General features: G+C 63.9%; 1 protein-coding gene across 20 annotated transcripts in view; it reads right to left on the bottom strand.

The window, feature by feature from the left end:
- Window positions 1–16,106, bottom strand: part of LOC103346732 (uncharacterized) — a 94,900-nt gene that overhangs the window by 52,964 nt on the left and 25,830 nt on the right. For all 20 annotated transcript variants that reach the window (XR_011381005.1, XR_011381006.1, XM_070054507.1 and 17 more), the window contains 15 exons: window positions 15,900–16,002; window positions 14,924–15,129; window positions 13,289–13,343; window positions 12,269–12,447; window positions 11,035–11,089; window positions 10,042–10,223; window positions 8,931–8,985; window positions 7,928–8,109; window positions 6,817–6,871; window positions 5,813–5,994; window positions 4,702–4,756; window positions 3,699–3,880; window positions 2,588–2,642; window positions 1,585–1,766; window positions 474–528 (listed from right to left, as the gene is read on the bottom strand). Coding sequence is in view for 18 of the 20 variants with exons in the window: in XM_070054507.1 (XP_069910608.1) it covers window positions 474–528; window positions 1,585–1,766; window positions 2,588–2,642; window positions 3,699–3,880; window positions 4,702–4,756; window positions 5,813–5,994; window positions 6,817–6,871; window positions 7,928–8,109; window positions 8,931–8,985; window positions 10,042–10,223; window positions 11,035–11,089; window positions 12,269–12,447; window positions 13,289–13,343; window positions 14,924–15,129; window positions 15,900–16,002 (1,783 nt within the window). In the remaining 2 variants the exon portion in view is untranslated. The remainder of the gene's footprint in view (window positions 1–473; window positions 529–1,584; window positions 1,767–2,587; window positions 2,643–3,698; window positions 3,881–4,701; window positions 4,757–5,812; window positions 5,995–6,816; window positions 6,872–7,927; window positions 8,110–8,930; window positions 8,986–10,041; window positions 10,224–11,034; window positions 11,090–12,268; window positions 12,448–13,288; window positions 13,344–14,923; window positions 15,130–15,899; window positions 16,003–16,106) is intronic.

Here is a 16,106-nt window from a genome sequence, read left to right as displayed (position 1 = left end):
ACCAATGCACCTGGCTTGTCGAGGTGGCACAGCCCTCTGGCCACCGTCAGAACCCCTCCCCCACCACAGTCTGCCTCCGCAGCCTCTGTGGAGTGGCCCAGGATTCCCCGAGGACCCGTCCGTCCCCGTGCCGCCCAGCGAAGGCTGAGTGATGTGGTTGGGTCGTGCCTGCGGGCCAGCCTCCGCGTGGAAAGCGGGACAGCCACCCGGACCGCAGGACGTCCTACGGGGCCACTGGGTACGCAGGGATCCCGGGACGGCCTCCCCAGGGGTGGGGGCAGGCCACAGCCCCCTCCGTGTCACTCGCATGCTTGGAGGCCGTGCTGCCACCGGGCCCATAGACACACGGGGCCGAGGGGGGCAGTGGGTGTGTGGGCACCACACGGCCCAGCCCTGGGCCTCCCGGGATAGCGGGGAAGTCTGCCCGGGATCCCAGCCCCGGGGCGGGGCCTTCACGGGGTCGGGAGACCTACCTGGGCAGGGCAGGACCTAGGGAAGGCCGCTCCCGATCCAGAGCCGTCGGGCCGACTGCGAATCGAATGAGACAGGGAAGGCCCCACTGAGGACTAGGCTTACCCACGCACAGGCCAGGATGTCCACACCCCCTAAAGGACGGCCCGTCGTCTTGGTGGCTCGAGGCTTGCCTGGAGGCAGGGCGCTGAGTCTCCAGGCACTGGCCTGGACTGGCGCCCGCCTGCCATGGGGGCTCTGGACCGCCCTTCAACCGCCCCACCTCACGGGGCAGGGCCCTAAGGAAGCCTTCACACGCACCGGACCCCAGCTCAGTGTCCCGGGGCGCCCATCTCCGCCCTGGGCTGCCGACAGCAGAAATCTAACCCCGACCCACACAATTCCAAGGGCAGCGTAGGCGGGACAGCGGACTCTCCCTGCCCGCCCTGCCAGTCGCTGGGCGGGGGACACCCAACACCCACAGGACCCCTGGGTCTCTCAACTGCCGGGCTTCCCAGAATGCCGTGGTCGCTGGGAGAGGCGTCGAGGCCAGCGACTCAGGCCTCCCCCCGGCACACGGAACACCCAGGGCACGCAGAGCTGTGGTTCCAGAGCGCTCTGGCGCTCGGCGCTCCGCCAGCTGACGCGAAAGCCAGACACCACTTGTCTGCTTGCCACAGCTGGGAGCTGCGGCTTTCAGGGGCTGTCTGCGGGTTGGGAAGGAAGCAGGCTGAAGGCTGCTGGCGTGGCCCCCTCTTCCTAGGCAGCCTGTGAAGCGCGCAGGCTTGCGGGCGCTGGCCCTGCCCTGGAATAGCCTCTGGGGCCGCAACCACGTGCCCCGCGGGACCTGGCAGGCTGCGTGTCAGGCAGGGCCAAACAGTGTGACCCACACCCCAGAGGCAGGCCCGACCCGGACACCGCAGTGAACGTGGATATGCTTCACACCCACCACCCATGGGGTCTCACAAGACCCGGGCCCTGTGTGCCGGCCTCCCCCTCCACCCGCCCCCCCGCTTCAGGCGGCCCTGTGCCCCGGGACTCAGCCTCGCGGCTGGCTCCGCGAAGGAAGACTGGCGCTGTCCAGGGACGAGCCCCAGTGGCTCAGCGGGGACACCGTGCCCCGGGAGGACTCACTGAACATGTCTATGGTCTGGAAGATGTGGCATTCCTCCCGCCGGAGGCCCCTGGCGCTGTCACAGACCTGGAGGTTAGCCACGGCCACATGCCCGGCCGCAGGACACGGCCAACGGGGTCCCGCGATGGCTGCACATGGGACAGGGAACTGCCCCAGCCGGGGCAGCTCGAGTTCGGGCCCGCTGGGGTGGGAAGGAAAACCACAGCAGGGTCACCAACGCGGCAGGTGGTCGAGCCCCGGGCCCTGCCTGCCGGCCCAGGGAAGCCAGTGCGTGCGTGGCTATGGGCACGTGGGCCCCAGAGGCGGTCCTCGTCCCCCGCCACAGGCCAGCTCTCAGCTCTGCAGGGGTTGCTGGAGACAGCCGCGGACTGAGCCGCAGACACGGCCGGGCCGGGCCGGGCCCGGGCCCGGGGCCGGGGCAAGGCAGACAATGGACTCGGACCCCAGAGCTCTGACCCCGCCCAAAGCACTCCAGGACCCTCGCAGGAGCTCTGCGGCACGCATCGACTGCCTAGGCCGCACCTGGCACCACCAATGCACCTGGCTTGTCGAGGTGGCACAGCCCTCTGGCCACCGTCAGAACCCCTCCCCCACCACAGTCTGCCTCCGCAGCCTCTGTGGAGTGGCCCAGGATTCCCCGAGGACCCGTCCGTCCCCGTGCCGCCCAGCGAAGGCTGAGTGATGTGGTTGGGTCGTGCCTGCGGGCCAGCCTCCGCGTGGAAAGCGGGACAGCCACCCGGACCGCAGGACGTCCTACGGGGCCACTGGGTACGCAGGGATCCCGGGACGGCCTCCCCAGGGGTGGGGGCAGGCCACAGCCCCCTCCGTGTCACTCGCATGCTTGGAGGCCGTGCTGCCACCGGGCCCATAGACACACGGGGCCGAGGGGGCAGTGGGTGTGTGGGCACCACACGGCCCAGCCCTGGGCCTCCCGGGATAGCGGGGAAGTCTGCCCGGGATCCCAGCCCCGGGGCGGGGCCTTCACGGGGTCGGGAGACCTACCTGGGCAGGGCAGGACCTAGGGAAGGCCGCTCCCGATCCAGAGCCGTCGGGCCGACTGCGAATCGAATGAGACAGGGAAGGCCCCACTGAGGACTAGGCTTACCCACGCACAGGCCAGGATGTCCACACCCCCTAAAGGACGGCCCGTCGTCTTGGTGGCTCGAGGCTTGCCTGGAGGCAGGGCGCTGAGTCTCCAGGCACTGGCCTGGACTGGCGCCCGCCTGCCATGGGGGCTCTGGACCGCCCTTCAACCGCCCCACCTCACGGGGCAGGGCCCTAAGGAAGCCTTCACACGCACCGGACCCCAGCTCAGTGTCCCGGGGCGCCCATCTCCGCCCTGGGCTGCCGACAGCAGAAATCTAACCCCGACCCACACAATTCCAAGGGCAGCGTAGGCGGGACAGCGGACTCTCCCTGCCCGCCCTGCCAGTCGCTGGGCGGGGGACACCCAACACCCACAGGACCCCTGGGTCTCTCAACTGCCGGGCTTCCCAGAATGCCGTGGTCGCTGGGAGAGGCGTCGAGGCCAGCGACTCAGGCCTCCCCCCGGCACACGGAACACCCAGGGCACGCAGAGCTGTGGTTCCAGAGCGCTCTGGCGCTCGGCGCTCCGCCAGCTGACGCGAAAGCCAGACACCACTTGTCTGCTTGCCACAGCTGGGAGCTGCGGCTTTCAGGGGCTGTCTGCGGGTTGGGAAGGAAGCAGGCTGAAGGCTGCTGGCGTGGCCCCCTCTTCCTAGGCAGCCTGTGAAGCGCGCAGGCTTGCGGGCGCTGGCCCTGCCCTGGAATAGCCTCTGGGGCCGCAACCACGTGCCCCGCGGGACCTGGCAGGCTGCGTGTCAGGCAGGGCCAAACAGTGTGACCCACACCCCAGAGGCAGGCCCGACCCGGACACCGCAGTGAACGTGGATATGCTTCACACCCACCACCCATGGGGTCTCACAAGACCCGGGCCCTGTGTGCCGGCCTCCCCCTCCACCCGCCCCCCCGCTTCAGGCGGCCCTGTGCCCCGGGACTCAGCCTCGCGGCTGGCTCCGCGAAGGAAGACTGGCGCTGTCCAGGGACGAGCCCCAGTGGCTCAGCGGGGACACCGTGCCCCGGGAGGACTCACTGAACATGTCTATGGTCTGGAAGATGTGGCATTCCTCCCGCCGGAGGCCCCTGGCGCTGTCACAGACCTGGAGGTTAGCCACGGCCACATGCCCGGCCGCAGGACACGGCCAACGGGGTCCCGCGATGGCTGCACATGGGACAGGGAACTGCCCCAGCCGGGGCAGCTCGAGTTCGGGCCCGCTGGGGTGGGAAGGAAAACCACAGCAGGGTCACCAACGCGGCAGGTGGTCGAGCCCCGGGCCCTGCCTGCCGGCCCAGGGAAGCCAGTGCGTGCGTGGCTATGGGCACGTGGGCCCCAGAGGCGGTCCTCGTCCCCCGCCACAGGCCAGCTCTCAGCTCTGCAGGGGTTGCTGGAGACAGCCGCGGACTGAGCCGCAGACACGGCCGGGCCGGGCCGGGCCCGGGCCCGGGGCCGGGGCAAGGCAGACAATGGACTCGGACCCCAGAGCTCTGACCCCGCCCAAAGCACTCCAGGACCCTCGCAGGAGCTCTGCGGCACGCATCGACTGCCTAGGCCGCACCTGGCACCACCAATGCACCTGGCTTGTCGAGGTGGCACAGCCCTCTGGCCACCGTCAGAACCCCTCCCCCACCACAGTCTGCCTCCGCAGCCTCTGTGGAGTGGCCCAGGATTCCCCGAGGACCCGTCCGTCCCCGTGCCGCCCAGCGAAGGCTGAGTGATGTGGTTGGGTCGTGCCTGCGGGCCAGCCTCCGCGTGGAAAGCGGGACAGCCACCCGGACCGCAGGACGTCCTACGGGGCCACTGGGTACGCAGGGATCCCGGGACGGCCTCCCCAGGGGTGGGGGCAGGCCACAGCCCCCTCCGTGTCACTCGCATGCTTGGAGGCCGTGCTGCCACCGGGCCCATAGACACACGGGGCCGAGGGGGCAGTGGGTGTGTGGGCACCACACGGCCCAGCCCTGGGCCTCCCGGGATAGCGGGGAAGTCTGCCCGGGATCCCAGCCCCGGGGCGGGGCCTTCACGGGGTCGGGAGACCTACCTGGGCAGGGCAGGACCTAGGGAAGGCCGCTCCCGATCCAGAGCCGTCGGGCCGACTGCGAATCGAATGAGACAGGGAAGGCCCCACTGAGGACTAGGCTTACCCACGCACAGGCCAGGATGTCCACACCCCCTAAAGGACGGCCCGTCGTCTTGGTGGCTCGAGGCTTGCCTGGAGGCAGGGCGCTGAGTCTCCAGGCACTGGCCTGGACTGGCGCCCGCCTGCCATGGGGGCTCTGGACCGCCCTTCAACCGCCCCACCTCACGGGGCAGGGCCCTAAGGAAGCCTTCACACGCACCGGACCCCAGCTCAGTGTCCCGGGGCGCCCATCTCCGCCCTGGGCTGCCGACAGCAGAAATCTAACCCCGACCCACACAATTCCAAGGGCAGCGTAGGCGGGACAGCGGACTCTCCCTGCCCGCCCTGCCAGTCGCTGGGCGGGGGACACCCAACACCCACAGGACCCCTGGGTCTCTCAACTGCCGGGCTTCCCAGAATGCCGTGGTCGCTGGGAGAGGCGTCGAGGCCGGCGACTCAGGCCTCCCCCCGGCACACGGAACACCCAGGGCACGCAGAGCTGTGGTTCCAGAGCGCTCTGGCGCTCGGCGCTCCGCCAGCTGACGCGAAAGCCAGACACCACTTGTCTGCTTGCCACAGCTGGGAGCTGCGGCTTTCAGGGGCTGTCTGCGGGTTGGGAAGGAAGCAGGCTGAAGGCTGCTGGCGTGGCCCCCTCTTCCTAGGCAGCCTGTGAAGCGCGCAGGCTTGCGGGCGCTGGCCCTGCCCTGGAATAGCCTCTGGGGCCGCAACCACGTGCCCCGCGGGACCTGGCAGGCTGCGTGTCAGGCAGGGCCAAACAGTGTGACCCACACCCCAGAGGCAGGCCCGACCCGGACACCGCAGTGAACGTGGATATGCTTCACACCCACCACCCATGGGGTCTCACAAGACCCGGGCCCTGTGTGCCGGCCTCCCCCTCCACCCGCCCCCCCGCTTCAGGCGGCCCTGTGCCCCGGGACTCAGCCTCGCGGCTGGCTCCGCGAAGGAAGACTGGCGCTGTCCAGGGACGAGCCCCAGTGGCTCAGCGGGGACACCGTGCCCCGGGAGGACTCACTGAACATGTCTATGGTCTGGAAGATGTGGCATTCCTCCCGCCGGAGGCCCCTGGCGCTGTCACAGACCTGGAGGTTAGCCACGGCCACGTGCCCGGCCGCAGGACACGGCCAACGGGGTCCCGCGATGGCTGCACATGGGACAGGGAACTGCCCCAGCCGGGGCAGCTCGAGTTCGGGCCCGCTGGGGTGGGAAGGAAAACCACAGCAGGGTCACCAACGCGGCAGGTGGTCGAGCCCCGGGCCCTGCCTGCCGGCCCAGGGAAGCCAGTGCGTGCGTGGCTATGGGCACGTGGGCCCCAGAGGCGGTCCTCGTCCCCCGCCACAGGCCAGCTCTCAGCTCTGCAGGGGTTGCTGGAGACAGCCGCGGACTGAGCCGCAGACACGGCCGGGCCGGGCCGGGCCCGGGCCCGGGGCCGGGGCAAGGCAGACAATGGACTCGGACCCCAGAGCTCTGACCCCGCCCAAAGCACTCCAGGACCCTCGCAGGAGCTCTGCGGCACGCATCGACTGCCTAGGCCGCACCTGGCACCACCAATGCACCTGGCTTGTCGAGGTGGCACAGCCCTCTGGCCACCGTCAGAACCCCTCCCCCACCACAGTCTGCCTCCGCAGCCTCTGTGGAGTGGCCCAGGATTCCCCGAGGACCCGTCCGTCCCCGTGCCGCCCAGCGAAGGCTGAGTGATGTGGTTGGGTCGTGCCTGCGGGCCAGCCTCCGCGTGGAAAGCGGGACAGCCACCCGGACCGCAGGACGTCCTACGGGGCCACTGGGTACGCAGGGATCCCGGGACGGCCTCCCCAGGGGTGGGGGCAGGCCACAGCCCCCTCCGTGTCACTCGCATGCTTGGAGGCCGTGCTGCCACCGGGCCCATAGACACACGGGGCCGAGGGGGGCAGTGGGTGTGTGGGCACCACACGGCCCAGCCCTGGGCCTCCCGGGATAGCGGGGAAGTCTGCCCGGGATCCCAGCCCCGGGGCGGGGCCTTCACGGGGTCGGGAGACCTACCTGGGCAGGGCAGGACCTAGGGAAGGCCGCTCCCGATCCAGAGCCGTCGGGCCGACTGCGAATCGAATGAGACAGGGAAGGCCCCACTGAGGACTAGGCTTACCCACGCACAGGCCAGGATGTCCACACCCCCTAAAGGACGGCCCGTCGTCTTGGTGGCTCGAGGCTTGCCTGGAGGCAGGGCGCTGAGTCTCCAGGCACTGGCCTGGACTGGCGCCCGCCTGCCATGGGGGCTCTGGACCGCCCTTCAACCGCCCCACCTCACGGGGCAGGGCCCTAAGGAAGCCTTCACACGCACCGGACCCCAGCTCAGTGTCCCGGGGCGCCCATCTCCGCCCTGGGCTGCCGACAGCAGAAATCTAACCCCGACCCACACAATTCCAAGGGCAGCGTAGGCGGGACAGCGGACTCTCCCTGCCCGCCCTGCCAGTCGCTGGGCGGGGGACACCCAACACCCACAGGACCCCTGGGTCTCTCAACTGCCGGGCTTCCCAGAATGCCGTGGTCGCTGGGAGAGGCGTCGAGGCCAGCGACTCAGGCCTCCCCCCGGCACACGGAACACCCAGGGCACGCAGAGCTGTGGTTCCAGAGCGCTCTGGCGCTCGGCGCTCCGCCAGCTGACGCGAAAGCCAGACACCACTTGTCTGCTTGCCACAGCTGGGAGCTGCGGCTTTCAGGGGCTGTCTGCGGGTTGGGAAGGAAGCAGGCTGAAGGCTGCTGGCGTGGCCCCCTCTTCCTAGGCAGCCTGTGAAGCGCGCAGGCTTGCGGGCGCTGGCCCTGCCCTGGAATAGCCTCTGGGGCCGCAACCACGTGCCCCGCGGGACCTGGCAGGCTGCGTGTCAGGCAGGGCCAAACAGTGTGACCCACACCCCAGAGGCAGGCCCGACCCGGACACCGCAGTGAACGTGGATATGCTTCACACCCACCACCCATGGGGTCTCACAAGACCCGGGCCCTGTGTGCCGGCCTCCCCCTCCACCCGCCCCCCCGCTTCAGGCGGCCCTGTGCCCCGGGACTCAGCCTCGCGGCTGGCTCCGCGAAGGAAGACTGGCGCTGTCCAGGGACGAGCCCCAGTGGCTCAGCGGGGACACCGTGCCCCGGGAGGACTCACTGAACATGTCTATGGTCTGGAAGATGTGGCATTCCTCCCGCCGGAGGCCCCTGGCGCTGTCACAGACCTGGAGGTTAGCCACGGCCACATGCCCGGCCGCAGGACACGGCCAACGGGGTCCCGCGATGGCTGCACATGGGACAGGGAACTGCCCCAGCCGGGGCAGCTCGAGTTCGGGCCCGCTGGGGTGGGAAGGAAAACCACAGCAGGGTCACCAACGCGGCAGGTGGTCGAGCCCCGGGCCCTGCCTGCCGGCCCAGGGAAGCCAGTGCGTGCGTGGCTATGGGCACGTGGGCCCCAGAGGCGGTCCTCGTCCCCCGCCACAGGCCAGCTCTCAGCTCTGCAGGGGTTGCTGGAGACAGCCGCGGACTGAGCCGCAGACACGGCCGGGCCGGGCCGGGCCCGGGCCCGGGGCCGGGGCAAGGCAGACAATGGACTCGGACCCCAGAGCTCTGACCCCGCCCAAAGCACTCCAGGACCCTCGCAGGAGCTCTGCGGCACGCATCGACTGCCTAGGCCGCACCTGGCACCACCAATGCACCTGGCTTGTCGAGGTGGCACAGCCCTCTGGCCACCGTCAGAACCCCTCCCCCACCACAGTCTGCCTCCGCAGCCTCTGTGGAGTGGCCCAGGATTCCCCGAGGACCCGTCCGTCCCCGTGCCGCCCAGCGAAGGCTGAGTGATGTGGTTGGGTCGTGCCTGCGGGCCAGCCTCCGCGTGGAAAGCGGGACAGCCACCCGGACCGCAGGACGTCCTACGGGGCCACTGGGTACGCAGGGATCCCGGGACGGCCTCCCCAGGGGTGGGGGCAGGCCACAGCCCCCTCCGTGTCACTCGCATGCTTGGAGGCCGTGCTGCCACCGGGCCCATAGACACACGGGGCCGAGGGGGCAGTGGGTGTGTGGGCACCACACGGCCCAGCCCTGGGCCTCCCGGGATAGCGGGGAAGTCTGCCCGGGATCCCAGCCCCGGGGCGGGGCCTTCACGGGGTCGGGAGACCTACCTGGGCAGGGCAGGACCTAGGGAAGGCCGCTCCCGATCCAGAGCCGTCGGGCCGACTGCGAATCGAATGAGACAGGGAAGGCCCCACTGAGGACTAGGCTTACCCACGCACAGGCCAGGATGTCCACACCCCCTAAAGGACGGCCCGTCGTCTTGGTGGCTCGAGGCTTGCCTGGAGGCAGGGCGCTGAGTCTCCAGGCACTGGCCTGGACTGGCGCCCGCCTGCCATGGGGGCTCTGGACCGCCCTTCAACCGCCCCACCTCACGGGGCAGGGCCCTAAGGAAGCCTTCACACGCACCGGACCCCAGCTCAGTGTCCCGGGGCGCCCATCTCCGCCCTGGGCTGCCGACAGCAGAAATCTAACCCCGACCCACACAATTCCAAGGGCAGCGTAGGCGGGACAGCGGACTCTCCCTGCCCGCCCTGCCAGTCGCTGGGCGGGGGACACCCAACACCCACAGGACCCCTGGGTCTCTCAACTGCCGGGCTTCCCAGAATGCCGTGGTCGCTGGGAGAGGCGTCGAGGCCAGCGACTCAGGCCTCCCCCCGGCACACGGAACACCCAGGGCACGCAGAGCTGTGGTTCCAGAGCGCTCTGGCGCTCGGCGCTCCGCCAGCTGACGCGAAAGCCAGACACCACTTGTCTGCTTGCCACAGCTGGGAGCTGCGGCTTTCAGGGGCTGTCTGCGGGTTGGGAAGGAAGCAGGCTGAAGGCTGCTGGCGTGGCCCCCTCTTCCTAGGCAGCCTGTGAAGCGCGCAGGCTTGCGGGCGCTGGCCCTGCCCTGGAATAGCCTCTGGGGCCGCAACCACGTGCCCCGCGGGACCTGGCAGGCTGCGTGTCAGGCAGGGCCAAACAGTGTGACCCACACCCCAGAGGCAGGCCCGACCCGGACACCGCAGTGAACGTGGATATGCTTCACACCCACCACCCATGGGGTCTCACAAGACCCGGGCCCTGTGTGCCGGCCTCCCCCTCCACCCGCCCCCCCGCTTCAGGCGGCCCTGTGCCCCGGGACTCAGCCTCGCGGCTGGCTCCGCGAAGGAAGACTGGCGCTGTCCAGGGACGAGCCCCAGTGGCTCAGCGGGGACACCGTGCCCCGGGAGGACTCACTGAACATGTCTATGGTCTGGAAGATGTGGCATTCCTCCCGCCGGAGGCCCCTGGCGCTGTCACAGACCTGGAGGTTAGCCACGGCCACATGCCCGGCCGCAGGACACGGCCAACGGGGTCCCGCGATGGCTGCACATGGGACAGGGAACTGCCCCAGCCGGGGCAGCTCGAGTTCGGGCCCGCTGGGGTGGGAAGGAAAACCACAGCAGGGTCACCAACGCGGCAGGTGGTCGAGCCCCGGGCCCTGCCTGCCGGCCCAGGGAAGCCAGTGCGTGCGTGGCTATGGGCACGTGGGCCCCAGAGGCGGTCCTCGTCCCCCGCCACAGGCCAGCTCTCAGCTCCGCAGGGGTTGCTGGAGACAGCCGCGGACTGAGCCGCAGAAACGGCCGGGCCGGGGCCGGGCAGACAATGAACTCGGACCCCAGAGCTCTGACCCCGCCCAAAGCACTCCAGGACCCTCGCAGGAGCTCTGGCGGCACGCATCGACTGCCCAGGCCACACCTGGCACCACCAATGCACCTGGCTTGTCGAGGTGGGACAGCCCTCGGGCCACCGTCAGAACCCCTCCCCCACCACAGTCTGCCTCCGCAGCCTCTGTGGAGTGGCCCAGGATTCCCCGAGGACCCGTCCATCCCCGTGCCGCCCACCGAACGCTGAGTGATGTGGTTGGGTCGTGGCTGCGGGCCAGACTCCGGTCAGCCTCCGCGTGGAAAGCGGGACAGCCACCCGGACCGCAGGACGTCCTACGGGGCCACTGGGTGCGCAGGGATCCCGGGACGGCCTCCCCAGGGGTGGGGGCAGGCCACAGCCCCCTCCGTGTCACTCGCACGCTTGGAGGCCGTGCTGCCACCGGGCCCATAGACACACGGGGCCGAGGGGGGCAGTGGGTGTGCGGGCACCACGCGGCCCAGCCCTGGGCCTCCCGGGATAGCGGGGAAGTCTGCCCGGGATCCCAGCCCCGGGGCGGGGCCTTCACGGGGTCGGGAGACCTACCTGGGCAGGGCAGGACCTAGGGAAGGCCGCTCCCGATCCAGAGCCGTCGGGCCGACTGCAAATCGAATGAGACAGGGAAGGCCCCACTGAGGACTAGGCTTACCCACGCACAGGCCAAGATGTGTACATACCTCAGGGTGGTTGTCTTGGTGGCTCAGAAGCTGGCGTTTAGACTGGCGCCTAGTCCAGATAGTGGCTTTGCTTGCCTGCCAGGGTAGTCTTCGGACCGCCCATCACCCACTACATTTCAGGATCTCTATTGTGCTGTATACCCCAGCTTAGTGTCTTTTTTGCGCCCATCTTTGCCCCGTGCTGCCAACAAGCAACATTCAGCCCTGACAAGCACAATTCTAATGTCAGGGTAGGTGGGATACTTGACTCTCCCTGCCTACCCTGTCAGTCGCTGGGTTGGTGAAACACACAGGGCCCCTAGGTGTTTCGAATGGCAGGGCTTCCCTGAATGCTGTGGTCATTGGGAGAAGTGTTAAGGCCTCATATCTGCATAGAGATATCTCTGCAGTATCACTCAAAGGTACTAAAAGTTGTGAGTAGTGATATCTGTTGCTTTTTTTTTTCAGCATATTTTTTATTAACTGGGTGTCAATTCATCTGACCTCTGCTATTTTGTTGGGAAGTGTCAGCTCCACACTGGGATGTCTTGGGTTTTCTTTTTCTCGTGGTTTGTTATGGACAATCAATTCAACTCGATTTCTAACTGCCTCACCACAGTCTTGACCTCAGTGACCATTGGTGTTTTTCATACCCTCTGCTTTTTGGGTTCATTTCATTTGGGCCCTGTGCTCCTGTTTATCTTTTCCTACTCTCCTGTATTCTTCCAGAACTGGTAGCGGTTACAAAGTTTCAGCAGTTTGTGAAGAGATTGCTGCTGAAGGCTCTTAGTCTCATCCATCATTTTTAGCCAGACTCATTGTGCTGACAAGCCTCTGGCTGGTCGGATACACTGCTGTGGGCATGAGGCGGTATTATCTTATGGGGTGTTTCTGGGGAACCACATGACTCCAACTCTAGTTGCTATACTATGCTTAGATCCCCAAATTCCTCATGTGTTCATGCTGTGTAATCTGGTGTTTCCTACCATGAAGCCATGGGCCCTGCTCCAGCACACAGTGCTCTTGTTACTCAGCTAGGGCTGGTGGCTGCAAGGCAGACCTGTGGCTGTGTACTGGGGAGAACCCTGGGGCTCGAAGCATCACCTTGCCCCAGAAGTACTCACTGCCAAGGCCAGCTTCCCTGAAGAAGCATTCTTCTTGTTGGAGGTTCCAGACACTGGCACAGATCTCATCGTAAGCCATCTCCACAATGTTGTCCATAGGACAGGGCCACCAGGGTCCCACTCTGGGTTTAGGCAGGCCATTGAGAAGCTCCAGCTGGGCCAGCCTGAGACTTGGCCTGCTGGAGTGTGGAGATAAGGCACATTTACAAACATGGGATGTGAGTAGCACCAACTCATGCCCGCCCTCCAAAGCAGTAACAGTGCATCTGTGGCTAGAGGTAAAACGGGCCCCAGCAGATGTCCCACTCCCTGGTCACAAGGTGACTCTGAGAGGACTGGCGGTGACAAGCTGAAGACTGAGTCACAGGGATAGAGACACATGGGCAGGACATGTCCTCTGGCAAACAGTTGCCTGCCCTGCTAGGGAGCAAAGACCTCTGACACCCTGCATGGCTGCCTCCCCAGTGAAGGAAGCACCAGGAGCCTCACTGAAGCTGTGGGTCACCCCTGAGACCCAGTCAGGCATCAACTCCCCAGATATCTCGATGATGACAGATACACCTGCTGAGGAGTTCTTGTACCCCAGCACTCTGGCTCTCTCACCCCCACTCCTCAGACTGCTCCCTCTGCCTTCTGATGGCTGGCTCTGGGATCTCAATGGATCACTTTTTGTGCCACCCACAGATGGAATGCCCTTACATGGACAGAAATTGAATGTAGTCCAGAGAGTGGCCCTCTCCTCTTGTGAGCCAGGGAAGCTGTGGTGACTTCTGGAATTCCACATAAAGGCCACTTGGTCTGAGTCAACCCTAAGACTATCTCTTGGGCAGTGAGTGGAAGAGGCCATGGGAACCCCTTTGGGCAACTCCATGACAAGATGCAATATTGTCTTCTGAGACAGGAGGACATGGTCCTGTGGGAGTGCCATGGCTCCCTCAGCCTGTTTTGTCTCTCCCAGGATCTACTGTGACACTTCAGGGATCCCTGCAAAGTCAAAGTCCACAGGGCTGGCAGACCTACCTGGTATGGGGAGAGTCCACGTAAGGCTCCTCCTGGTTCCCAGATGTCTGGTTGACTGTAAATCAAGTCAGATAAGGAAGGACACCTTCAGGAAATGGTCCAACGCCACAGCTACCGCCACCAGGACTTCTACTTTTCCATGAGAGACATCTGGGACTTTGGCAACAGCCTCAGAGGCTACAGTGTGTCTCCAGGCCACCATCCCGGGCTGACCATATGCCCTTGGAGCCAGGTGATCCCATTCTCTCCATTGAAACAGGATGTTACCCACATCTCCCGTGGCCTCATTTTCTGGAAACCCTAAGATCATCTGGCCCCCAACAACATCAGCTCCAGCAATAGGCTACCTGGCTGTTGGGTTGAGAACAGCCAAATGCGAATTTGCTCTTCATTGTCTTGGAGACTGCATGGACAGTGAACTCTGTGTACTGCTACTGGGTGGAAGTGTGAGTTCTACAGAGCCTCTGGTCCACCAGGATCTCTGGGGCCACCCAGAGAGTGTAGGGCATTAGTGGCTCCAGTCAGACCTAATGCCCAAGATGGAACACTGAGGGCATGGCATAGTGTTCTAGAGAACTCGGGAGCTCAGTCAACTTCATCAGGGAAGAGAAAGGCCACATGGTTTGCTAGGCTGAAATCCAGAGGTAGCTGCAAAACGCAGGGGGCTGTGGCTGTCAGGGAGTGTTACCAGGGTGTGAATATCCCACAGGAGATGGCCATAGTGTTACTTCTACTGTGAAACAGATTATTTGACACTCTACAGACAAGGAGATTGAAATCCACAAAAGATCTGTCACACGTGTGTGAAAACACGCTGAGGAGCAGCCGAGACTTTCCACTCTTGCACTGTGGCTTTTGTTCCCTCTAACAAGCTGCCTCCAGTCACATCCTCTCTCCGGTGTTTTGAAACTGGAGGGAATACAGTAACTCTTTCCTCCATACCCACCCTCCCACCCCACCTTCTCTGGCGGTGATAGAGCTTGAGATTGAGTCACAGGGATAGAGACACATGGGCAGGACATGTGCTCTGGCAAACGGTTGCCTGCCCTGCTAGGGAGCAAAGACCTCTGACACCGTGCAAGGCTGCCTCCCCAGTGAAGGAAGCATCAGGAGACTCACTGAAGCTCCCACCCCACCTTCTCCCTCTCCTATTCCCGTTCCCCAAAAGGTTTCTCTGGGAAAAAAAAAAAAAAAAGAAAATCCCAGATCTGGGTTTAGAAAAGTCTGTCTATACTATCAATTCAACAGTAAATTTCTCTCTCCCCCGCCCATCCCCGTAACTCTGCCTATAAAATAAAAAATCAATCTTTATAAAAAGGTAAGTGTATTTCAATGGAAATAAAATGGAAATCCAAGCATGAAAAAAGAAAGCTAGAGGATGCGGCCTCCTGCTCCAAGGCCAGTTGCATCAGGGAGGAGGAGATCTCTGCAGCCCTGGGACCTTCAAAGCTCTGCATTTCCCACTCTTTGTTCCTACACAAGTACCCTGACCAAAAATGGCCGCAAATGTTTAGAGAACTATTTACAGAATTGTTTACACAAACCTACAGACTGTTGGTAAATGTTCTTTGAAGAAGTGTGGAGTCGGATGCCAACTTGAGACCATCTTAAGTCTCAGAGCCTTGGCCACCTTACCTGTGCTGAGTTTGGCAACAAGGTGCTCTGTCAGCTTGAGCAGCTCAGTGAGTAGTTGCCGGCTCTGGCAGCTGTCAGGGTCCTGCTGGGTGAGGAGGGCCTGGAGATTTTGATGAATGAGCTGAGAAAGAGCTCTCCCTTCCTGTAACTTCTGCTGTAATTGGGTCAGCTCTTGGGCCTGCTCTTGAATTTGAACACCACATTTCCTAAGGTGTGACAGGAGAGAAGATGTCAAGGTGGGAACGGCCCCATGGTGTGTTCTGTGTCTCTGCAGAGATTTGGTGAGAATGTGCTCACAGGGCCCTCTAAGCAGCATCACTGCCTGTGTGTGGGAAAATGCCCACAGTAGGGAAGAGGAAAAGATGGAGCAAGAGATTCCTCTTTAGTAGAGAGACAGACCTTGCGAGATTACTAGACACTGGGCTGATTTTTTGGTTCTCTAAACAACACCAAGGTTCTTCCTCAGCTCCCTCACCAACATGTTCCTTAAGTTCCTCACTCCAGCCACAGACCTTTCCTTATTAAAATGCAGTGTGCAGCGAGTGGTCACAAAGGTAGACACAGAAACATGCCAGGCACAATGGCTTTCAGCAGAAATAACGACTGACAGGGAGAATCTAAGACAGCATCCACGGTCAGGAGGTGATGGAGACACAGTTAATGAGGAGGGGATCCTACAGCACTGTGTGGATACAAAACGTCTCTGTGTGGTTCACGTTCTTCAATTTTGTATGTGAATTTCAAGTCAATAAGTGCCTCGTTTTTCAAGTCGAAAAGAGGTTCTAAATATCCACTGCAGCCTACAATTTGGTGATTTCTCTGTTGTCTGCCTGCTTTTATAAATCTGAGGGGTCAGCCCACCATGTAAATCCCTGCCCTTCTCCTGGCCACATCAGTTCTTGGTTCCCCAGCTGAGCTGCCCCACTTGAGAGATGCATTCACCTTTCCACCTGCCCACCCGAGAGAGCCCCCTTACTTGAGATTCTCCACAGGTAGCAGCTCCTCTGCCAGCTGCCCCTCCAGGAAGTGCGGCTTCTCCCTCAGCATTGATTCAATTAGATCTTCATACTCTTCACAATCTGAGGAAAGACACGCACACACATACACCTGCCTCAGTGGAAAGGTGAGCGGGCTGCTAAGGTCACTGTCTGTCAGGAAGTGGAGCTACACCATCAAGCTCTTG

Source organism: Oryctolagus cuniculus, chromosome 12, assembly GCF_964237555.1.
Source record: "Oryctolagus cuniculus chromosome 12, mOryCun1.1, whole genome shotgun sequence".
NCBI lineage: Eukaryota > Metazoa > Chordata > Mammalia > Lagomorpha > Leporidae > Oryctolagus > Oryctolagus cuniculus.
The sequence above is the reverse complement of the archived record's forward strand: the minus strand, read 5'-3'. Positions and strand labels throughout refer to the sequence as shown.